The sequence below is a fragment of the Poecile atricapillus genome, chromosome 1, assembly GCF_030490865.1.
Source record: "Poecile atricapillus isolate bPoeAtr1 chromosome 1, bPoeAtr1.hap1, whole genome shotgun sequence".
Taxonomy (NCBI): domain Eukaryota; kingdom Metazoa; phylum Chordata; class Aves; order Passeriformes; family Paridae; genus Poecile; species Poecile atricapillus.
This window is the reverse complement of record NC_081249.1, coordinates 148,146,722-148,171,335: the sequence shown is the minus strand read 5'-3', so window position 1 is coordinate 148,171,335 and position 24,614 is coordinate 148,146,722. Positions and strand designations below refer to the sequence as shown.

The window sequence follows — 24,614 nt, the reverse complement described above, 5'->3', positions numbered from 1 at the left end:
TTCTTTATTAAAAAAAAAATCAGGGGGGCTGATTTTTTCATTGTTTTTTTTACTGGCTCTGGTCAGGAAATATTGCCAGCATAGTCAGCTGGAGTGTAGAATATATGAGCTGTTCATTTGATTCAGTGGTCATGAATGTCGGCTAGCCATGGCTGCAAGCTGTTGATATGCTTCTGTTCACCAGCAAAGGCTGGAAACTACAGGTATAAAACTCGGCCCAAATTTGCCACCAAAGGTGTTCCTGAAAATCCTGCTGCCTGCAGGAGAAGCTGAGTGCATGTACCTGTCCACAGGGGGAAATTAGAAAGATGTAATACAAGTCTGCAGTTAGTAACAAAGCTTTGAATCCAAGTTCCTCCCCTTTTTAAAGTAAGCAAGTACAGGAGAGCACTTCCATTTTCTGACTTTGGGTGCACGAGCTGTCATTTTAACAACAAACCTTGCTTCTCTGAGTTGGGAAGGTGAATATCTTAAAGGTGAACCTCTTACCAAATTCTTCTGTGTTTCCAAAATAGCTTGATATTGTTGACTGACTTCAGAACTACATGGTGATACAGTTACGTGGCCTCAGTTTTAAACTGACCATATACTAGAAACTTTACCTAAGTTGATAGTAGCAAGATCAACATTTATACCTGCATATTGTTCCAAAATAAACTATGGAAATCCTTTTGCTCTTCTACAGAACCAGTTATTTAATTTCATATGATTAATTTTCATTCAGGATTTTTTTACAAATTGTTTTGAGGATTAGTTTTTCATACTAAAAAAAAGAAAAAAAGAAGAAGTTAGAGCAAGAACAGTCTAGTCTGGTTATCTAGTTTGAGCAATCGTAAACCTCTTCCAGTAGTTACTTTGCTGGAAGAACTAAGGCACGTTTGTTAGAACCAACATAAAAGACTTTCAAGAATGGCTGGTCTCCAGTAGGTACCAAATATCTAGACTTTACTTATGTCTGGATGAAAGCTCTGCCTATCTAAGATAGTAACATGCAAGATGCCTCACATCATGTGCACCCCCATTGACAGTAGAGGACGTTATTGAGTGTTGTGGTGATCAACAGTATCCGCAAGGCACTTTCCTAACTACTGCTTTCTAAAGAGTTTTCTTTTTATCATGTTTATAGCATGATAATTAAATGAAGAATCTTGTTCAGTTAGAATTATTGAATATGTAAAGTATATGGCAAATGAATATGTAGAGCACAGTCATGTCTTATCTGAGTGATACCAAACTAGGCTCCCTAAACTGTAACTTGCATCCATCCAGCAACTATAAAATGGTTGTGGGCACCGCCCTTCAGAAAAGAATGCCTGCTTTTTTCTAAGAAAATCCAGTGTCATGGTCACTATACACTTTCCAGGTCTCCTGTGCCTTGATGGCAAGGTAGCTGTATTTTGTCACGCAGCATGTTCAAAGAGCAGTTATACATATGCTTTTGACCTTTTCTCCTGTCTTGAAAATGTGCAGGTAATAAATAGATTTTTCTACTCACCCAAACCCTGTTTTATGGAGGAAATCAGTCTTTCCACATCATTTGGGCCTCCAGCTTTTTGTTGACATTTTACTTCATGCATGAATTTGGATGTAAGGCTCTGTGAGATGACTCTGTGCTATTGTGGGCTCATCCTGAGTCTCACATTCCATTCACCTAGGCCACCTGTAGCCTTCTGGCAGTTACAGAAACTTTCTAACAGTGCAGAGCTGTTATGGGACCTTCTGTAAGGGCAAAATTCAAAGTTGGCTTCACAGGTAGGTCAAGTTGTTCAACAACATTCACTAACACACTACTTAGTCCATATTTAGTTCTTTCTTATGTATGGTAAGTATATTATCTTTAATCGTATTGTTACTTGGTAACAAAGTTGATCTCATAATTATTCTACTTTTTAATTACAATTCTTGTTCATTTGCATTTTAATTACTGTTCTTGTTCATTTGCTTTTCAAAGTAAAGGGCTCCATGGTACAAGTTCTGCTTGAGAAACACATGTGGCATTCCCCAGGGATTGTATTCCATCACAGCACTCAAGTTACTTGTTTTACATATCCATCCTAGCCTAAGTGTGAAGAAATTTGAATTGTTTCAAAGTGTAATATAATCAAATAATGGAGTTATCCTAAGGTAGGATAGGCAGGTCCAGAACAGAGGGAAGAACAGCAGTTACTTGGTTTTGCTATGTGGAATTGATGGTCTTCCCACTGTATGTCTCTTTTGTCACATCAGGCTAAATGAACTTGCCCATGGTGTTGCTTTCTAGAAGCAGAGGTCAGTTTGCTTTATTGATTGCAAGACAGATAGTGAAATCACAGTGCTGCTTTTTGGAGAGGATGGATTAGGGGTAAGAAGTAGAAATGCCTGGAATTATTTAATTGGTCAATGACTAAAGTTGCTTTACTTTCTGGCAATTAGGTTATGCTGGAAAACAGACATGCTTCATATCACTGGATGTGCAGCTTAGCAAGTCACCTCTAATTCTGTTGGTGAATCTTCAGAAGTTCAGAGCAGAAGTAGTGTACAAAGGATAGAAATGTGTCACAACATAGGGAACAGTCCTTGCAGGGTGCTGCTGGCATAGTCATCAGCCAAGCAGCCATTCCTTGGTGAAAGTAAAAGACCAGGGTATTGTTTTTCTCACGTGACATATGGTACTATTTTTATGTGCTTAATAGGACTGTTTATTTCCAGGCTAGGATGGTGTGACATAGTACTTCCTGCAAATCTTTGTTATCATCTTTTGTTTACATGAACAGAGCAGCTTTTGAATGCAAGTTTAGTCTAATTTCTCAGTGGTCTTTCAGCCACTGTCAGCCTCTTGTTTTACAGAGTTAAGCATGCTAACATCTCTGCTTCAGAAACGTTTTTTGAAAGGTAGGATTTAAAAGCTGAGTGGAACTCCCACAGTTCTCATCTCTCTGGCTTCTGCTGTGATACCCAGTGATGATCCTCAGCATGGTTGTCCCTCTTTCTTTTATCTTGTCTTTCCAGTTCTTGCAGTGGTAAGAGGATCTCAGAGCCTATCTGGAGTTTATGATGAGTGAGTCTGAGTTTCTTGCTTTTACAAAAGCCCCTAAAAGCCTCTTCTTTGTGGGTCTGTTCCAGTTATTATACATCCAGTTGTGTTTCTGGTGAAGGTGTCTATATCCTCATTCATGTCCAGCATCACGTTGCCATTATGCACTGCTGAGAAACTGTGCCTTGCAGACAGTGTTGATTTAGGGCTGGACAAAGGCAGCCTCTCTTCCAAAACTAATTGGGACAAGTTTGGTTAAATTCCTAAGTTTCAGTCCTGGCTCCATGGGAAGTTCTAAGACATCTACTCTGTGTTCTGGTATTTGAACATGGTCACACAGTGGCATCCTTTGCCTTGAGGCATGGTCTTGGGGTCTGTCACACAGGGTTCCCCTGTAACATTTCAGTGTAGCTCAGACTAGAAGGTTTCTTTTTAATTGAAAAAATATGACAGCAACAACAAAGGACTGAGCACATGTTTCTGTTGCGTGGTTTTGGAGGTCATGTTTGTACCGCTAGTATCTGGTATGATGAGACATTAGCTTTCCTAACTGACACGTGTGGTTGTCCTGGCAAAGTCCTTGAAGGAATGTCATTACCTTGGAAATGCCATTGGCCGTGCAGCAGGGGCCAGTCTCCTGTTACAGTCAGTAACAAGCCAGGGCCCAGTGGGGCTGCAGTGCTGTTCTGCCTGAGATGCAAACCACACTCCCAGCTGCTGGAGGCTGCTGCCATCCACAGCACTTTGAGCGAGAGCCAGCCCTCACCACCCCTCCCCAGCACAGCCCAGGCAGTTATCTTCTGCCTTCTATGAGTAGCCTACTGGTTAAGCTGCAAGTAGTTTGAATTACTTTGAATTTCCTGCCCTCAAATCTTGACCAGTGGCTCTGTTTAGTGAGTAGAAATACTTGCAGCCGTATGTTTTTAAAGTACATTGATTAGATTCATTCTTGTAGGGAAAAAGAGAAAGCATCTAGTGTTTCCATACCTGCTGTAGGCCAACACTAAACTCCTATAAAAATCCCACCAAGATTGCTTATACATACATGGGAGATGTATGTGTAATATTTGATGAACTTTTTTAAGCAGATAGAGGGGTTTGTAGAGTGAGAAAATGTGTGAATCACCTTAATTCTTTAGTTTTTAAAAATTTCCTCTAGATCAGCAGATTCTTGGGGGGAGGAGGGTAGGAAAATCATCTCTAGATCCAGTTTTATTGTTTGGGCTATTACAGCTGTCAAAAGTTAATTCTCAAGTTATCTTCTCTGCAAGATAGCTGTATAGTATAACAAATTAAGATTGAGCTCTTTTTTGAAATTTATAATCTTGTTGAAATGACAGAGAGCTCATGTGGCATACAAGGTCAGTTGCTATGTTATATATAACTTCTTGTTTTCATCTCCTACTGTTCTTGCAGGGAACTAAAAATGTTTTAGACAACAGATGTGGAACACTTGAAATATTTGGAATGTGTGGGAATATACTGAGGGACCACCTGTCCTACAACGTGAAAGACAGGATTGGTTTGTGAGAATTATTGGTTACTCTTGCAATGAACAGAAGGACTCATACATTAAAAGAAAAGCAGAATGAAAACTATGGGATACTAGGTTGACTTTACTCAAGGAAACATGGGGAAGAAAGTTGAATCCACAAGTTAAATACTTCTTAATACTTAGCCAATAATCCACATTTGAGTTTCCCTTAATTAGTGTAGCCTGGAGCAGTTTCTCAGTCTTAGGAAGCTCATGGTTAAGAAGAAAATAAACAGAATTTATCTGATTTAGCCTAAAATAAGGTATTTTATTTATTGTTTGACTACTTCCACTAGTTAGATCCTATCTATTTAGTTACTAATTAATGATTACAACTAGTAATGGCTACATTGGCTCTCCTTTGAAACCAACAAAACCCCACAAATTATTTACACATTGTAGAAAACTATGGTTTTAATAATAATTGCTGAGGATGTTGAGGTGGCTTGTTCCTGGTGTCTATTTTTCTACACTTTTACTACTTATTGACTGAAGTAAAGTAAAGTAATGCTGTTTCACAGATGAGGGAGCAAAGGCGCAGATAGGATCAGTATGTAGCATTTGCATTTCTTCATTTGGAGTTCTGGCATGTGAGCACCCACAGTTCTTTATTATCTTTTTCCTTCAATGATTTTTAAAAAGGAGGATATTAAAATTGAGATGATAGCCACTTCCCCGCCTCAGGGAAGGATTGTGAAGATAGTTAATGTTTATACCATATACCCCCTCTTTCCCTCCCTGCAACTGTAGTGTGAAACTGCCGCTGCTCTGGTCCCTGCTACAGTGAAAAGGAAAGGTATCCATGCTCAGTGCTTCTGCCCACAGGCGAGCTCTGCCTGGGAAACAGGCAGTACCTCAAGCTCTGCCTTAAGCATAAAAATTATACAGGAAATCAGAGAGAAATTCACAAAGTGAGATTCATCCCTTGCTCTATGGACTTTGGAAACAGTGAAGTCTGGTTACAGTTAATGGCTCGGGTGCCTCTTTAAATTTTGGGTGTGGACACGAAGCTGTCCTTCAAAACTGAAATCTCTATGTGGTAGCACATATCCAGAGTCAGTGAATGAAACAGCTGTTGGTGCACTCTCTTGGTAAGATTAATAGAAAAGTCAGGACACACATTAGCAATGTTTCCCACAGTAGGTACAATTTTCCCTGCCCTCAGATATAATGGCTTTCTGCTGGATTCTATGCAAACAAATTGCAGATACTGTGAGAGCCACAACTTCAAATTTCTCAGCCTTTTTGCATGCAAAAACCCAGCATTAATTATGCGTTTTTATGTTTAGAGTTCTTCATAGTTTGCTGGAGGGAGGTCTTTGTGATTAAAGGAAGCAGGTTTCATTGAGCCAGACTTGAGCTCTGGTCTGTCCTCTTTTTCACCTCCCCTCAGGGCAAAGACCAACAGCTTGAGGGTGACCCCTTCAAGAAGTTTTTACCAAAAAGGAAGATGAGAAAGGCTGGACAGGCTCTTTCTAATGCTCTGCGCTGGAGCCAGGAAAAGGCAGCTGTTTCTAGCCTTTCTGATGTTTGGAGGGGTTTTTTGGGGTTTTGTTTTTGGTTGTTTTTTTTTCCCTTTCCGGGTGGCTGGGATCTGGGCTTGCTGCCATATCTGTTTGTCTGTCTGTCTCATGTTGTTTTTCTCAGAGAGCTTCAGAGGCCAGTTGCCCATAGTCAGTTGCTGGGAACAGAGGTTGTTCCTTGTATCGTCTTAACCCTCCATGCCAGAGTGTTCATGCTTGAATAGGAAACAGCGAGATCTGTCAAAATAGCCCTTTTCTTTAGGGCTTTGAGGCTGCATTCTCCATGGCCATCTGTTCCCTTTCACCCTTTTGGACAATGTTGCTATTTGAAACGAACCACTCTTTGCTCTCTCCCTTTCCCTTTGCCCTCCCCCTGCCCCCCCAAATCTGGGAAAAAAAATTGTTTCTGGCCCTGACTGGCCTCTGGAGGATTCAACCATTTTATAGTCCAAGGATTAAAAGTGGTATTTTGCAATTTTTTATTTTTCACTGACTTTAAAAAATTTAATACATCTCAGGAGAGAAGAGTCACTGTAGTCAAAAGATCATTTTGGATTTATGCATTAGTCTCCACAAAGCACTTTGGTGTCTTGTCACTGCCTGATGCAGACTACCGTGAAAATTTGGCACATCTTGGAATATTTTGCATTATAGCAGGAATGGAAGGAACCTCCTATATTTAAGGCTGTATAACTGTTTCCCTTCTAACCCTCTGTCTTCAGTCAGAAAAGCTTATTGGGATGAAATTTTCCAGTCTTGGTTGTTGCCAAAATTGAATTTATTTGCTTAATTCAGATAAAGTAAGTAATTTCTTTTTGAGAATGAGACGAAGAAAAAAAGCGTATACCTCCCTCCTTTGCTTCAGGATGGGCAGCTGTGCTGTGAAGAGAGGGACTGACTAGCTGGGAAACTCCTGGAAAATCTGCGTCAGAGAGTGAAGCCAGACCCCTGTAATCATCAGTCATTTTAACATCCTGCATGTTTTATACTGCCTCTGTGTGTGTGTGTGCCTCAGTACATAAATATATATGTATTTTCAGCTTTGGAGATGAGTCAGTTCTGAACAATGAGTCCTGTACTGTACATGTACTAAAATGTTTTGTCATACATCTTCTGTTGAGAGGGAACACATTTTCTATACATGGGTATGTTGTCTGTGCAACAAAAAAAATGTGAAAGTGCCCAATTAATTTATGTTGAAGAAAGCTACTCCAAGCTGTGTTTTGAAGGTACTCTGAGTATTCAGATGCATCTGCTAGGTCTATATGTAGGGTTTGCTGGGCTAGCCAAAAAGATACTTTGTCAGAGAAGAGGCTGCATCCTTCATCTCGTGTCACAAACCGCTCTGTGCTGAGAAATAGATACAGCCAGAGAAACCTATATTGGCAAGTGCAGACTTGTGGTTAAATACCAGCTAAGAAATGCCACAGTCAACTGTGATGATACTCATTTTGAGAAATAATTGAGTCCATTGTTCTGTGTTTGAAAGGCAGAGTTGAAATTGCACATAGTGGTTTTTTACATTTAATATTTTCTAACTTTTATGTTCTTAGTCATACAAGCAAAACATTCTTCCAGTTCAGCTTTTGTGATTGATAGTATTAAGCATTTGGCCAAATCTGAACTCCAGATGTGAACAGCTGTAATTTGCAGTCATCTCTAGCCCCCAAATGTTTGGCTGGCCTCTGTTTCCATGTTGCAGGCTGAAGGACGATTGCTTCCTTCTGGAATTTCAGTTTTGATAACTCTGGCCCATGATCCAAGCTTTACAGCTCTAAGATTGTTGTTTATATTTACACCTAGAAGGAATTCTTGCAACTGTAATGTATGGGAGCAGTGGTAAGAATGCCGAAGGCTAAATTTTCGAAGAAATTATGGTGGTCATCATGCAAAGTAAAGCAGTTTGCTCAGTTTGAATTGTAATCACAACCTGAAGTACTATTTAACAGTGATTTTTAAACATAGTCCTTGTGGTGATCAGCCCCACTGTGGAGTTTTAGTTATTGCATGTTTCAACCCACTGTATAAAGAAGTTGTCACTCACCAAATTTGAAAATTACTTGGAAAACTACTACTAAAAATAAAAGATACTACCAAAATACTCTCCTGTGCTCAGGAGTGAAAAGGACATATAACTTAATTCACTAGTTCAAAGCCACGTTACTGGGCTGTGATCAGAAATTGTTATTTGTTTAGACATTTTATGCTGAGTATTTTGAGAAAATCCACCCCAGTGGAGGCTGACTGTCAGCACTAGTGTTAATTGAGGAAACTCAGGTGCTGGCAGTGACCCGACTGTAGCAGCACAATGCTCTCTGTGGCTCCTTAGCAGAATATATTTACCTAGGAAGATATTAGTGCTATTGAAAACTAGCTTATATACATCTACTGTCCTTTTCTGTCTGCCATGTAGGCACACACCATCAGCCCACTCCTTAAGAGATGGGCAGCTGTGTCAGAAACACCCTTGGTAAGTTAGTACTAATTGGTGCTTTCATTGGCCACTTTGCTGGAGAACTTATTGTGCAACTGGACTCTCTCTCCCTCCTACCCCCATCACCCTTCCACACCATGACTCTGAATTTAAGGTTCATTTGCAGGCTGAAGTGCTGCTGCTGCACTGTGACAGTTTCCTGGGTATGAGAGCTAAATTGCCATGACACTGTTTCTTTACCAAGACATATTTTATGGGGAAAAAAATGTAGACTGTGGGAATTATCTGCCTCTCAGACCGCAACATCCTATAACACAACCATATTGCTGTGAACTGCATTCTGAAACTCACTGCAGTTTCAGAGCTGTATCTCACTCACCTGCCCCCAGCTGTATTAGCTTTTGTGCTGCCTTTCTGGGATTCAGACATTTAGGCTTCCAGGCTTCAGGCTATGTTGGCAGGGTGAGTGTGACAGCGGGCTTATTCACTTCTAGTCTGGAAAGTTCGGAAGTGGCAAGTCCAGATGATGGGTAAACACTAGCAGAGGCTGATGAAGTTTAGCAGCTGAGATTAAGCATCCTGGGAAAGTCAGATAAGATAATGCCACGGCTGTGTAGGTCAGAAGGCTGAGGCTTGCAGCATGCGAGGCTTCAGTTGCTCTGACAGTGGGATTCTAAATCTCTTTTCTTTATTCAAGCCTTAAGGGACCTACATACATGTAATTCTAGCATTATGCCCCCTCCCTCCTACATACCTTCTGATTAATATCATGATCTGTTTAATTCCCTGAGGGAACTTAAGCAAAAAAATTACAGCAATAACTTGTAGCATGATTGGTGAGGTGATAATTAAAAGCATTTTCTGGATCACAGGGCCCTAGCATTGCCAGATGCCATGACTGGGCAAGCTTTGTTTTTTAACCTATGCATCCTTTATATGTGCAGGCAGGCAAAATTCCAGATCTGGGTTTTTTGGGGTTTTTTTTCCTCCCTTAGCTCAATGGTTTGTGATTTTATTTTCTAGTTTTGGAGAGACAGGAAGAAGTGACTGCGTAGGAGAGGCTCAAAAGAAGCTGCTGCTTTGTTTTAATGGCGAGCAATGTGGGAAAGAACTCTGGATACGGAGAGAGTGGTGCAAATTAGTATAACTGTAGATTTTAGAAAAGGAGGGAATTTCTGAAAGACTGCTGTTAGGGGAAGGACATTTAGCTGAGGGGTAAAAAATTTATCCTCAGTTACAGGAAGGAATTGACTTAACTGATTTCTTCTACTTATTCTTCACCATCCCTCCCACCAAATCGCTACTTGTTCTGTCATTTGCAGTAGCACTGCAGCAATGATAGAGAGCTGGAAACTCATCATTTTTTAATGTGCTGTCAAGTGACAGAGGCAGAACATTTTCACCAGAAAAAAGAAATCTCTGTTCCCAAGGCTCTCAATTCCACAATTCCCTGATTTGGGCCCTGTTTCAGGTGCTGTAAACCACCAGCTGTCTTCCCACCTCCACAGATCTCCTGAGACCTGATTGTTTTGGTCATGGCTGGTAGATTGTCTGGCAAGAAATCAGACCAGCTGGATTTTTTCATTTCTTAATGTCAATTCCTCTTTTAGGTCATCAGGCAGGAGTCTCAGTACTAGCATATGTGTGTTTCTCATTCTTAACTCAGAAGAGAATTGACATGAACTCACCAATGAGTTCAATGAGGGAATGAGATCTGGTATAAAACACATTGGTAACAGTAGGCATGCTGCTGTGGGATAAAGTTAAAAAAAAGTAAAGTAAAAAAGTAAACCAGCATCTCTCCAGTTCTCTGGTGAACCCTTCCTAAATTTTGATCTGTATAAAGGTCCCTGCTGATTTTTTGGGGGTAGAATAATGGTTAACATTGCTTTTTTGAAAAAGCTTGTAATGTTTTATGGAGAATACTCCAAGTCCTTATTTATTCAGTTTTTCTGGCCTGTCACATATTTTGGTGTATTTTCCCTCATCCCTGAGGGAAGATTCTTTGTAAGTGGGGAATAATCAGCAGCAGCTAAGAGACTTGTAATCTGTAATTCTCATGAAAAGAAGATCTTTAGGTCAGGAACTTTCTTTTTGTTCTCTATTTGTCTAGTGGTTTGCATGTTGAAGATGAGAGCTCTAGGAGTTGTCGCAATGGAAATAATGAATGACTGGAAAAAAGACAGCAAAAAGCACCTTAATCTTGTTCTAATATCAGATTACCTGTATAAAAATCACCCAGAATGTGTACACTGAAAGACATAAATATGATAAACAAAAAAGTGTGAAAACTCACCTGTTTGGGGCATAAGAGAGAAATAAACTCTGTTGTCCAAAATGAGAAGTGGGCTCAATCCCTTTCTATTGCATTCACTGTCTGCCTCCATCAGAACTTCGCACCTGGAGTCTGTAACTGGCAGTTTTTGGTCTCTTGATGATGATGACTGAATTGAGCAGCCTGTTTAGTGTAATCTCAAATTGGCACATAACACTTTTTTTTTCTTTTTTTTTAACTGGGGATTAGTAGGGGTTTAAGCTTAATCGTTTTGTTTGCTAAGTATATTTTGATGACTGTGCTATGAAAAAAAAAGGAAAACTAAATTACATGTCATTGATTACTGAACAATTCCAGCTTCCAGATAAAATATTTCTACTTAATTAAAATTTGAATATGGAAATGATCTGGGGGGAAGGAGGGGGGCGGTGTAATTTGTAAAGATTCAGAGCTAGGAGGTTCTTAGAAGTAAACCTGCCAGATTCCCTCTCATAAAAAAAGGAAGAGCATAAGCATTTTAAAAGTTAGAATTTTCACATGGCTAGTTTTGTGGCCAAGCTTGATTTCTTACAGCAGCAACTGTTTTTTCCTGCCATATGTCCTAAATAATAAAAGACTGTATGAAGTCAGTAGTTTGATTTGAGACATAGCTTAGCTGAGCAGCACAGAGAGTGAGACAGTCACCACTGTAGGGTAAGAGAATCAGAATCACCTTTTGACTTAAGAAAAAGCTGTGGAGAAGGGCTGAAAATGGCAGAAGCCAGCAGTGGGAGTATGAAGAGCGCTGTGGTTAGTTACTTCACAGATGAATTTGGCCTGTGGGTTGTTTTTTATTGTGTGATGGGTTTTTCCACCATTGCATATTTTTATACTTGTACTTTCTGAGTAGGTGACGATGGAAAAATAGATTAGGGGTTGAAGGGGATTTTTTTTCTTTTTCTTCTGGTCTCATTGTTAGAGATCTGCACCAAAAATACAGACTAAATGCAATGCAGGTGAAAAGTAGTGGTCTTTGAGCTCTGCCAGTGAACCGGAAAGCTGCACAGCCTGAGTGAGAGGCAAAGTACTTTCATTCTTATTGCATGGCGTGCTTTTTTTATTGAGCTTAGTAGTTTAATTCTTTATAAAAATTTTCTTTGTACTTTCAGAGAGTTTTTTTTTCCTTCCTTTTGATAGGACAGGCTTTTATCAAGATGGTTGGATGTTAAGATTTGAAAGATCTGGGGACTTGTTGCTTTACTATTTTGTTATTTCACTGTCATTTAGTTCATCAATCCATTTTTAACATTTGATGAGAAAATATTTTCAAATTACCAACTGATAGAAATTGCAAAGGGCACAGAGTTGGGGATGGACCTGCCCAAAGGCAATGATACATCCATCTGGGAAGAAAAAAGTCAATATGTGAGCATATGGACAAGGTGGTACGAGGAACATATTGAGTTTTTTTAATCGAGACTATAATCACATTCTGCCGGCAAGGACTTCTTGCATTTAAAAAAACTGTTTTGTTTGTTTCATTTGGTTGAAGATACTGGGCTAGTTGTCCAGATTTTCCTAAGATAAGAAATTAATGGAACTGAAGTGACTTTATAATTAAATCGCCTTCCAACATACTTGCAACAATTGGGACTTGTTTACTTGAGGATTTAGTCTGTAAAATGTACCACCTTATACGCAGAGGACAAGGTCTTTGAGACCAAGTCTGTACTTGCAGTGCTCTGGTTGGACATACTAGAGTAATTCCAGGAGTGGTATTGAGCTGAATAGCTTAAATCCTGCTGTTCCCTCCAATGAAAAAGGGAAGGTGAAAAAAAATAATTTTCCCTGTCCTGTCTATATGTGTCATTCCCCTCTGCGACAGGAAAGTTACTTATAGAAAGTTTATTTTAATTGCATTGATAGGGAGAAACTAAATTAATCTTGTTCTCACGTGTAAGTAGGGCCAAGTGTTGTGGCCAAGTTCTACTGACAGCTCCTTCCTGGGCCCTGGAGCCCAGTGCAAGCCTCTTCTGCTTGGAAGCAGCACTACAGGCCTCTGCTGAAGTCATCCTTTCTTCTTTGTTTTTCCCCTGGTTGTGGAGAGGCATTTACTTTGCATTTGACTCAGACCACAAGCAGCTTTATTTTCACTTGTGACAGCTGTTCAGTGAAAGTGAAGCAGCCAGTTCCTCCTCTGTGTTTGCAGTCCAGAACAGATACGGTGTCTGCTGGTGTCTCTGCCAGTGCACTGGAAAGTTCAGCTTCACAAGAGACAGTGGAATAGGCACCTCATACAGTCCTTGGCCTGTCTGCTTTGAAGATTAGTTTCATGCTATTTTTTTGGTGTGAGAAAGGAGGGAGTGTTTACAGGAATTGAAATCACCCATTTTACTAGAGGTGGACCTGATACAGAAAGCTGGGAGTTGTTCAGATATCTTCTCCCAGTCTTCTGACATTGACCTTCACCTCCCCATGCTGGAATCCTATCTCTGTGCTTCTGGACACCCACTCCCTTACTGCATACATATACTGAGGTGTCACTTTTCTCTCATCTGTATGTCAGCTCTGTTTTCTTACTTTCCCTAATCCCTGCACTCCCTGTATCACCTGGGTCATGAGCAGAAACCATGATGCCAACAGTGACTGGAGTAAGAGCTGGCTTTAAGCGCACTGGAGAGACTGGAACTGCTGCCCATCAGCTGACTGTAGGTGCTGTGGAAGCATCCAGCCCACAGCATGGGTAAGCACTCCATTCCACTCTGCAGTAGTTCAGGCTGCAGAGTTTGGGGACCTCTGAGCAGAGACTGATGTCTAATAAACCTGTTTTCTTCTTGGGCCAATGTTGGCGTAGTACTCCCATCTCTAAGTAAGAAAATGTCAGGGTTTGGAAGCACAAGGCAATTCATGCTGGAAAAAAAAATCACTCTCTCTGAACAGTGTTATTTATCTACTTCCTTTGTCCAGTTCATTAATGTCTAAGTAGTGGTTGAAATAACAGAAAAGATTAAGGCCAAGGTTTTTTTAAGGCCACGTTTCAACATAAATCTGTTTTCCTAACATATCCTCTTTCCTTCCTCTGTGACATTTACTATCTTTTTGTGTTTAGAGCAAGAAGAAGGAATGCAGCATATGTTGTCACTGCCCTTGAACTTCTTTGCAAAGCTGGCACTGCTTCCTCCTGTTTGCTTCACTTCTTGTTTTACCTCTCTATCTGCCTAATGCATCAGTTCACAGGAGGATCCCTTATAAAATGGAAATCTTTCCAGTGAGACATTCCCTTCCGCCTTGCAAAAAGTCTTTGCTGTAAATTTGCTCCAGGTTTGCCAGCTACTTTGCACCAAAGTCATAAATTTTAATAACTTTAAATGATAAGTCATTAATTTTAATAAATTTTAATTAGAAGAGGATTTGCCCTCTTCAGATAGGGGCTGACACAGTATGGTACAGTGTGCTTTCCTCCTGTATAAGAAAATAAAATAAATTACAGCAATTAGCTTGTTCTGCCACAAACCATACAAATATAGCATTTCTGTTCACTTTGGGACAGGTTTTAGGCCTAAATTTAGGAATTTATGAATGCATTAGGAATGCAGAATTATGAATTGCTATGGAGTGATATCACCACAGTGTAATAGCAGCAGGTTCCAGACATTTAACCATTTAAATGGCTGGTTCAGGATTGCAACAGCAAGATGTTACTCCTTCTGTTACCTAATAGCAGATACATGATTTGAGGAAGGTTTGGATGTGAACTTTGTGGCTGTTTTATGCCAGCACTAGCTACTTCTGGAATATTTGGACCCTTTGTAGTGAGTGGCCCACAAGCAGGGGTGCTGAATTGCTTCTTGGTGGTGTGGAATGGTGGCTCCCAGCTTTAAACTGGGGTACAGTTACGTCAGTTGTGAGGGGAACACCTCCACACCCATCAGAACTCATACTTAGTGGCCTCACTTGAATCTTGTGATTCTTACTCATTTCTAACAGGGTAAGGAGAGAAGGACTGTGTTGACTGCAGCTTATTCCACATGAAAGGTTTGCAAAACTTTAAACCTGTTTCAGTATCTTATACTCCATTATCCTGTTTGTACAGTAATAGCATTTTACTTCTGTGCTGTTAGCACAAACCCAGAAATTTGTATAACTTAATGAACTTAATTGAGTAACTTTCTTTGAGTCATTTTAAGGGAATGGAACACAGACCTCCCAGCACCCTGTTTTAACACTTGAGAATGTTCACTCCTTCAGCTGGAAAATTAAATCCAAAACATAGATGAAGATAAATTATTCTTGTTAGCACATCCACCTTCCCAACAAAGATGGTCTAGACTAATTAACAGAATAGCATTCCTAATACTGAAGGTTCCAGTTAGATGCTTTGGTGAGTTATTCAGGTGGAAGTTTGCTACTTATCAAGAATTTTTTTAAGTACAAGAAAGCAGCCATCCTTGCTGGCACAACTGTTCAGACTAAAGAGGTGTTCTGGAGAACATGCTATTGTGCATGTCCCAGTGAGCTCCTGTGATGTGGGAAGTAATTCAGACAAGTACAGAGCCCAGACTCTTGTCAAACTATTGGCTTGAACCTGGTGCCTCACTCCATTCTTTTGTAGACCTTAAACTTCTAAAGACCTAATCTAAATCCAGTTGATGTTAATTGAACCTTTTATTACTTGGGGAAGGTTTGAGGTCTTCGGCTGCATCCTGTAGTGCACTGCAATCATTCCAGGCCCTTCTCTCCCACCTGCTGCTGTCCTCTACCTAATGCAGAGGTGTCATTCTCATTTCTTGCAACTACCAGCAGCAATATAAATAATGATTATCATTACATGCCAACACTTTTGGTCTTATTCTTTAATGGTATTTTTCCAAAATAAAAGCTTTAGTAAATCAAGAAACTATGTTCTTGCTGTGAATAGTTAGAAGGGCAGGTAGGGGGAAAGTAACAAAGCCCACTTCCTTGCAGATGTAAAAGTAATGAAGTGTTTTGAACCCAAACCTTTCAGAAGCTCTGCTGGGCTACAAGATGACTGTCATCTCAGTACAGTCATTTTGTTAGTACTTATAATTTAGATTTCAACATTAACTGTTGCATTACAGATCATTTTGAAGGAAACATAAGACAGCTTTATTACAGTGTCTGCTCTAACTTTCAGTGACTTAGTTGACAAGGATTTTATAACTGTCCTGGGAAAGCAGTCTTGTTTGTTGCCTGATAGATGACAGGAAGTTACCTGACTTCAAATCTAACTGTGTCTCATTCACTCATGGCTTTTTAACAGTATGGACTGTCTACCTCCAACAGTTCAATTTTGAAATTGCATGTGATCATTTATACCCACATAAACAACTAGGATTTTATTTCCGAATTTCAGGGGTTTGTCTGTCTTACTCTGTTCTTGAAGTGTCATTTGAAGTGTCATTTGAAGTGCAAACAAGGCACCCATCAATCTGTTCACCTTGCAGAGAACTTATGATGAGTAAAGATGAAGGTCTCAGGCACCTGCCTGCCTGTGTATGTGTATGTGTGCATGTGTGGGTCTCTGGTTTCAGCCTGAGCAAGCTGAATGCAATGGCAGTTAAGTAAGCTGCATCATGTGGCATTATTGGAAACATTTGTTTATGTTGTCATTGCTGATTCCAGCAAAATCCATTTTCCTTCAGGGTTATATAAAGTTCAAATGATTTCAGAGACAGCAGAATGGTAATTACAGCTAAGGGGCTCTCTTCTTTTCAAATCTTAGAAATAAGTGTAGATGTCTGATGGCATGAATCAGTATTCTGATTTTTAGGTCAGAGTATTGTGGTAACACATTCTGCTCTTTTAGATTCCCTGTTTGTTATGTCATTATAGACTGTGACTCTGCTGGTCTGCTTCCCTCTCCTCTGTGCTCAGAGAAAGCTGATTTGTGTGGGGATCGAGTAGCTAAAGGGGAGTAGACAAGTGTCCCACGGGCATGGTTCACCCCTAGATATTTAGAAAATATACTGGTCTCTCCAAGAAGGTGGGTAATACTTTGCAACATCTCCTTCATTCTTGGCACTTATCTTTGATATTAGAGGGTGAGACAGAGAACTCACACTACAGTTGTATAAAAGCATCAGAAAGGTAGGAAATTAATGCAGTGCTATCTCTTCAGTGCTATTTGTAATTACCTAGTTTAGGAAATAATCTAAGATGTCTGACAAAGTTTCAACACTGAACCCTTTTCTGTGCCACAGCCCTGATGCAGTTTCTATCCTGTTTATCTTCAGGATCTTCTGTGAGTGGGAAGAGGGATTCTGGTTGTGTGACAGCAGCCCTTGGCAACACGTGGAGTCACAGCGTCAACACCAGGCTCATACTGCAATACCATGACTTGCCAACAAGACAGGTGAGAACTTGACAACAAAAAGAATTTAAATAAAGCTACACCAGCAGTGTTTGGACAGATGGGCTGTGTCCTTCAGCCTCTCTGGTTAAGCTACATATGTTGAGAAGGTGGCACTCGAGAGCCCAATCGCTTATTTGGGTTGCAGGTCCATCAGTGTCTTCTGGGTTTGAGAGATGACCAGCACTGGAGTGTCTCTGTGTGTTAGGATGGGCCTTTCTGAGTCACAGCTGGTACAGACATACAAGTTTCTTGGGCCTTTAGTGCATTCTGCTTTGTGGAGATTAAGGGTAAAGTGCTTTCCTGCAAAGGAATTTTAGGACAGGAGAAGAAACCTAGTCTTTTCATTGCCGTGGTTGTTTCGCTGTCATTCTGTCCACTCTTTGTGCCCAGTTTCAGCTGTGCCTGTTAGGACAGGAAGTGCTCTGTTTTCTGACTGCTGTTTGTGAGTAGAAGCTTGCTGCTTGCACCAGCAAGCTTAACATTGAGCAGTAACTATGGTACCAATTTCCCAGAAGTATGCCTGCAGGTAGGAGAATAGTTACTCTCTTCACTGAAGGATTTTATGCTTTTAAGTGAAACATAGGAGCATCTTTTACTGCAATCTTCACCTCTTAATTTAAAAAACTGTGAAAAACTGGGAGACAAGACATTTGGGGTATGATTGAAGGAACAACATTTTTTTGTTTTTAAAAACATCATAATGCATGATTTCATCTGTCCCTTGGGATATCTGTGGTTATAATCTCTTTTGGCTTTGTCTGTTCTGTTTTTGCATTGATGTAACTCTTTCCAAAGGCTGTGACCCTCAGTCTTAATGTTATTGATTTTCTGCCAGTTAAAGTAGAGAGCTGTCAGAAGAATTGCTACATGATATTTGTACCATCTTTCTCCTATACCATTACTACCCTTGTGCATTCAAATTGGTGCTCCTGGGTTTACTGTCACAACACAAAGTTTCTTGCTTTTAGATTGCAGTCTTTAGAGCCAGAGGAGAGGAAGCCATCTGGTTTTATTAGAAAATTATATATTAGAAGTAAAATTAAAATGATGGCACTCCTGTTTCTTCAAGTAGTGGGCACCTTGAAGCAGCTGTAGTCCTCTGGACTTTGGGGTAGAAGTTTAAGTGTGTCAGATGCAGGCAGAAAAGGCATCTTCTGTACTCACTTCTAAAGGCAATCCATAGAAATATGCTCTTACTGCTGCTGGTCGTAGAAATGTTCTTATGTACTGCTTCTTATTCTGGTCTGTAATGAGTTCTCCTTTTCTACAAAAATACTAAGTTCTGCAAAATACAAAGCTGTTCATAAATTTCCTGGATCACTTCAGAGTTACATGAGAGGTGCAGTTGGCAGAGGGTAAAGGGCAGAAACTGGGCTCTGTGCTAGTTCATGATGCACAAAGGCAGCTAAAACGGACTAAGAACATTCCTCTGGTGGTGGAAAAAGGGAGCAGTTTTCCTAAAGAACATTCAGATATTACATGTAGTTTTTCCTGATTTTGTTTGAGAAGTAATAGATCGCAAGTGTATGAAGAGTTGTGTTCAAGCCTTTAAAATTATGGTCTGCTTAGCAGAGTTTTCCTCTCTTCCTGACTGGATTTATCAGTTCACCACCTTGCTTACAAGTGAAGCTATGGGTTCATTCTGTTTCAATTAAGCAAAGGAACTAAAGCTATGGCAAAGGAAAACACCCTTAAAGTAAATGTTAGTATATATTATTAAAACCAAAGTAATTTGAAACAGAAGTGTGATATAAATAGTGATGTGCCTGTGAAGTCCATGACTGAAACGGGATATATCCATGATGTCCTGTAGGTATTTTCCTGTTGCTGATATGTGTGTTCTTTCTTCAGATAAATTCTCTTTCTTGAATTCAGAAATCTTTCAGCTAGACATGCAGTTTCCAGTTAGAGGAAGGCATCTAGAATTACCCTACCTGTCGCAGGCAGTACTGTATTGATCAAATTACCATCATTTTACACACATATGCTCCTTTATAATTGCTTTATACCCGCTTTCAGAAATGAGCTGTGAATAAAGGTGCCTCAGTTCTTGAGATGCCATTTCAGTCATCGTAAAGTGGTTCTGCCAGGAGGTATTAGATATCAGTGCTTTGAAAGCCAGCACTTTTTAAGGAAGCTTAACATGAAGATTCAAAAATTACAGAGTCAGTAATCACATTTATAAATTCTCATAACGTATTTTCAAAAAAGAAAACAAAACAAAAAGCAAAACCAACCAAACAAAAATTAAAAAAAAAAAAGCCACAACCAAAAAGCTGTGATTGTCCATAGTCTTGGTTCTAAAGTGAAATTTTTCCCCAGGAAATTACTGAAAGCACAAAGTTGGTCCAGAATTTTGGGGGAAGAGTAGTTTCAAAACTAAGTTTTTCCTGTTTTTCCACATTTGTAACCTTACAGAATCAATACTGTATAAGGAATAAGCTGTGTTTCCATAAAATCATAGCAACTTCATATGATTGGTGATTGCCCATCTCTTGAATTTATCGAGGTCTCCCTGCAAGGCCTCCATGTCTTCTAGGGAGTCAACAGCTCCTCACAATTCAGTCCCATTGGCAAACTTATTTAGTATCCCTTTGAATCCTGTGCCCAAGTCATTAATGAAGATGTTGAAGAGCACAGGGCCGAGGATGGAGCCCTGCAGAACCCCACTAATGACAGGTCCCCAGTCTGATGTCACCCCATTCACTACAACCCTTTGTGCCTGACCTGTGAGCCAGCTGCTCATGTGATGTGTTTATCTCTGTGCCCTATTTGTCCAAAAGGACACCAAAAGCATTGCTGAAGTTCAAGAAGATTACATCTGCTGGCTTTCCTAGGTCATTTAGGTGGGTTACCCTGTTGTAGAAGGAAATCAGGCTCCACAAGCAGGACTTTCCCCTTATGGAACCATGCTGGCTGTGATCAATGACCCTGTTGTTTTCCAGGTGTTTTTCAGTACTTCCCACAATAATCTTTTCCATTATTTTACCAGGCACTGAATTGAGACTGACAGGCCTGTAGTTTCTGAGGTCTTCCTTCTTGGCCGTCTTGAAAATCAGGATAATGTTTGCCAGCTTCCTGTCAGGTGGGACCTCTCAGGATTCCCAAGACTGCTGAAAGTCATTGAGAGAGGCTTTGTGATGACATCAGCTAGTTCCTCAGATGAGTCCCATCAGGCCCATAGATTTGTAGGGATCCAGCTGAAGCAGCAGATCCCACACAATTTCAGGGTCAGCTGGGAATTGAACATTCTCACAGTCATGGTCCTCTAGCTCAGGGCTAGAGGCCCCTGTGGCCTATCATCTGTGTTGAAGATGGAGGAGGGGCCTATCATCTGCGTTGAAGATGGAGGCAAAGAATGCATTTAAACACCTCTGCCTTGTCCACATCCTTGTTTATGAGGTTGACAGTCCTCATCCTGTAATGGGATGCTGTTATTTCTACACTGCCTTTTGCCACTGACGTATTTGAAAAAAACTCTTTTTATTGTCCCCCATAGTTCTGGCCTGCTTTATCTGGCCTGCTTTATCTCCAGTTGAGCTTTGACCACACCAATTTCCCCCTACCATGGCTAACAGCATTTCTATATTCTTCCCATGTCACCTGACCTTACTTCCACCAGGCATACACCTCCCTTTTCCTTCCACAGTGGATACAATTTCTTTTTTCAAAAGGTAGAATTCATTCTTTAGTCAGTCACTTGATCTCCAGAATATTCTCTTTCTGGATCTACTTTCTCTCTTGCTTTCCCTGGAGGAGCTGGAGCAGTGATGACAGTCTGAGACACTTTCCCACATTATATCTGACTTCCAAGGTAGTAGAGCCAGCATGCCAATCCTTGCTGCAGAATACCACCCATCAAGAGAAAAAGCACCTCTTGAGAAGCACTGGGCCAAGGATGGTATCCTTAAAAACACGGAGTGATGATGTGATTGTTCAGGAAGATTTGAGCAAGCAGTTTTCTGGAGCTATGGTATCTCCTGGACAGCCCACTGGGGTGCTAGATGCTTGTTCTTAGTCATGCAGTATTTGTTTCTGGGAAAACTCAGGGACATAGTCCCTGTTCCTAAAACCTTGGGAATGCCAGGGCAGCAGGTGGCAGAGCAAGTATGTTACAAGCCTTAGGAAACTGAACATAGAATTTCTGCACAGTTGGCATTTTTTTATATATTAAGTAAAAAATTTATTTTGTTTGTCTAGTAGATATTTTCCAGCCAACTATCCCTTTTTCCACCCCACCCTTCCTATGTCTGGTGAACATTAATAAGAGCAGCCAGTTCAGCAAAGTAATGAAATTTCTGGGATGTCCTGCCTGCCTGAAAATCAGTTAGATTTGCTTTATTACTAGGATAGGAACAGCTTTCTGAACAAACAGATGAACTTTGCTATTTTGCTTCCTTCTAGAAGCCAGGGTTCTGGTTTTTGTTTCCTTCAGGACAGAAGCAACACCACTGGGTGAGGGCCAAAAGAGATTTCCAGTCTGCCTTTAAATTCATTATGTCACCAAAACCCACAAGCATGGACAACAGCAGGAGTCTTTTAGCTACTGAGATGGGACTGAGCTGTACAATTTCAACAGCAGCACAGTGGCATAAGAACATGTGAGATACATGGGAAAAGTTAATTGTTTCACACAAATATCTTCATGAAGGGAATTGTCTTTATGGATACTGATTCTTCGTTCTCCTTAAGCACTCTTATAAGTAGTTAGCCATGACATTTATTTTCCTGAAATGCATACATAAACATGCAGACTCTTTGAGTTTGGGCCAAAACCAACAGGGCTGCACTAGAAACTATCAGACTGCTCAGTTACCCCAATGTATATAATTGTCCTTCTTTCCTGAACTGGAGACAGCAGGGTTTAAGGTTACTGTTTTTCATGAGTTCTCAGCTGTCTTTGGTAGGGTTAAATACATTGCCATGCTGTATTTAACATTTTGTTCTTGTCCATTGGAGGCACAGTGCTGGATTAGATGAGACACTGCCCAGATATAGTAGGGCAACTTCTATGGGCCTTGTTTATTTTATAATTTTCAAGGGATTTGTGATACTCATAGTATTGTGTTAATCTCTGTAACATGTTTTGAAATTCTCAGAGGAAAAACGCATATAGAAATGTTATTTTATAACAAGTCAGTGTTTTCCTGTGGTATTTTCAAGAAAGAGAATTTAGAATCACAGAATCGTACAGGTTGGTACCTTTAAGATCATCAAATGCAACCATTAACCCAGCATTGCCAAGTCCACCACTAAACCATGTCCCCAAGTGCCACATCTACATGTCTTTTAAATACCTGCAGGGATGGAAACTCCATCACTTCCCTGAGCAGCCTGTCCCAATGCTCGACAACCCTTTGTGTGAAGACATTTTACCTAATAACCAATCTAAACCTCCCTTGGCACAACTTGAGGCCATTTCCTCTTGCTGTGTCACATGCTACCTGGGAGAAGTGACCGACCTCTACCCACCTACAACCTCCCTTCAGGGAGTTGTAGAGAGCAGTGAGGTCTGGTCTGAATCTTTTTTTCTCCAGACTGAACAAGTCCATCTCCCTCAGACACTCTTCATCAGACTTGCGCTCCAGACCCTTCACCAGTCTTGTTGCCTTTCTCTGGACCCTCTCCAGCACCTCAGTGTCATACTTGTATGGAGAAGCCCAGAACAGAGCACAGGATTTGTGGTGTGGCCTCATCAGTGCCGAGTACAGGGGGGCATTCACTTTCCTGGTCCTGCTGGCCACACAGTTCCTGATACAGGACAGGATGCCATTGGCCTTCTTGGCCACCTGGGCTACAGGATCATGTTCAACATGCCCAGCCACCCTTCCCCCAGCCTGTGGCATTGCCTGGGTTTTTGTGATGCAAGAGCAGAACCCAGCACCTCATCCTGTTGAATACCATGTAACTGGCCCACCAATCCAGCCTGTCCAGGTCCCTCTGCAGAGCATTCCTACCCTCCAGTAGATCAACACTCCTGCCCAACTTGCTGTCGCCTGCAAATTGACCGGTGGTACGCTTGATCCTCTTGTGCAGACAATTGATGAAGACATTAAATGGGTCTGGCCCTAGTACTGAGCCCTGAGGAACACCACTGGTGGCTGGTTACCAACTGGGCATAGCACCATTCACCACTGCTCTCTGGGCCCAGCCACCCAGTGTTTCACCTAGCAACCAGTACACCCATCTGCACCATGGGAAGCCAATTGCTCCATGAGAATGCTGTGGGAAACAGTGTCAAAAGCTCTACTAAAGTCTAGGTAGATGACATCCACAGACATTCCTTCATCCACTAAGCAGGACATTTTGTCATAGAAGGAGATCAGGTTGGTCAAGCAGGACTTGCCTTTCACAAACCCATGCTGTGTGGGCGTGGTCCCCTGGTTGTCCTGCGTGTGTTGTGTGATGGCACTTGGGATGGTCTGCTCCATGAGTATCCCCAGCACCAAGGTCCGGATCTCAGGCCTGTAGTTCCCAGATCCTCCTCTGGCCCTCGTAGATGGTGCCACGTTTGCCAGGTTCCTGTCAGCTGGGACCTCTCTGGGTGACCAGGGCTGCAGATAACTGGTGGGCTGTGCCTCAGTGAGCTCTTCTGACAGCTCCTCAGTACCCCCAGGGGGATCCCACCTGGCCCCACAGACCTGTGTGTGTGTCTAGGTGGCAAAACAGGTCACTGGGCATTCCCCTTGGGTTATGGGGGCTTCATTCTGCTCCACATCCATGTCCTCCAGCTCAGGGGTCTGAGTATCTGGAGGACAACTGACTTTAGGATTTAAATATGGGCTGAAGCTTTCAAGCTGTGCTAAGTGAGCTGTTGGGCAGAAATTTTCCTGGTAAAATGGTAAAGTGTGCAGGTAAAGTGTTTCAAATGCATGAGTTTATGGTGACTCATTCTCAATGAAACAAAACAGAACAAAACCCTCTTATCTCATTCAGACTAATGCCAGACATAACTTTTCTTGTGTCCTTGGTTACAGACCAGCTGTTTTATCTTGCTCTGCTTACCATCATGTGAATAAGCCCTGAATAAGCATTCCAAAATTATGATAGTGAAGTAGCCCTGGTACTTGCTGGATGGGAGAAGGGCTGGAAGAGAGCCAAGGGGAGTGAGGATGATGTTTTATATTTATGAGATTTGCAATTATTTACCTTACATTTTTTATCATATTAGTAAAGCCGTTCTTTCAAAATGTACAGATATTTGGCTGTAACTTCACTGGGAGATGGCTCTTGGAAGTGTTGTAAAGTGTGTATTTGTTCTGAGCCATCTTCTTATATAATATGCTTATCAAATGGAAAGGCAATTCTGTAAAAACACAAAAAGATATTTTTATAATTTTTTTAGGATAAAAGTGATGGTGTGGAGTCATGCAAGGGAAAAAATAACAGGAAATTTTATAGGAAGGTAGATTTTTTTCAGGTGAGATTAATTTTTTGTGGTTCTCCATTATGCTTCTTTTGAAAAAATAGCCATGAAAAGACT

The 24,614-nt window shown here is 40.9% G+C and overlaps 1 protein-coding gene across 3 annotated transcripts in view; it reads left to right on the top strand.

Moving 5' to 3' along the window:
• The window catches only part of RAD51B (RAD51 paralog B), a 404,600-nt gene that overhangs the window by 228,847 nt on the left and 151,139 nt on the right, over positions 1-24,614 (top strand). For all 3 annotated transcript variants that reach the window (XM_058847115.1, XM_058847122.1, XM_058847131.1), the window contains exon 9: positions 17,013-17,131. In XM_058847115.1, the coding sequence (XP_058703098.1) occupies positions 17,013-17,131 (119 nt within the window). The remainder of the gene's footprint in view (positions 1-17,012; positions 17,132-24,614) is intronic.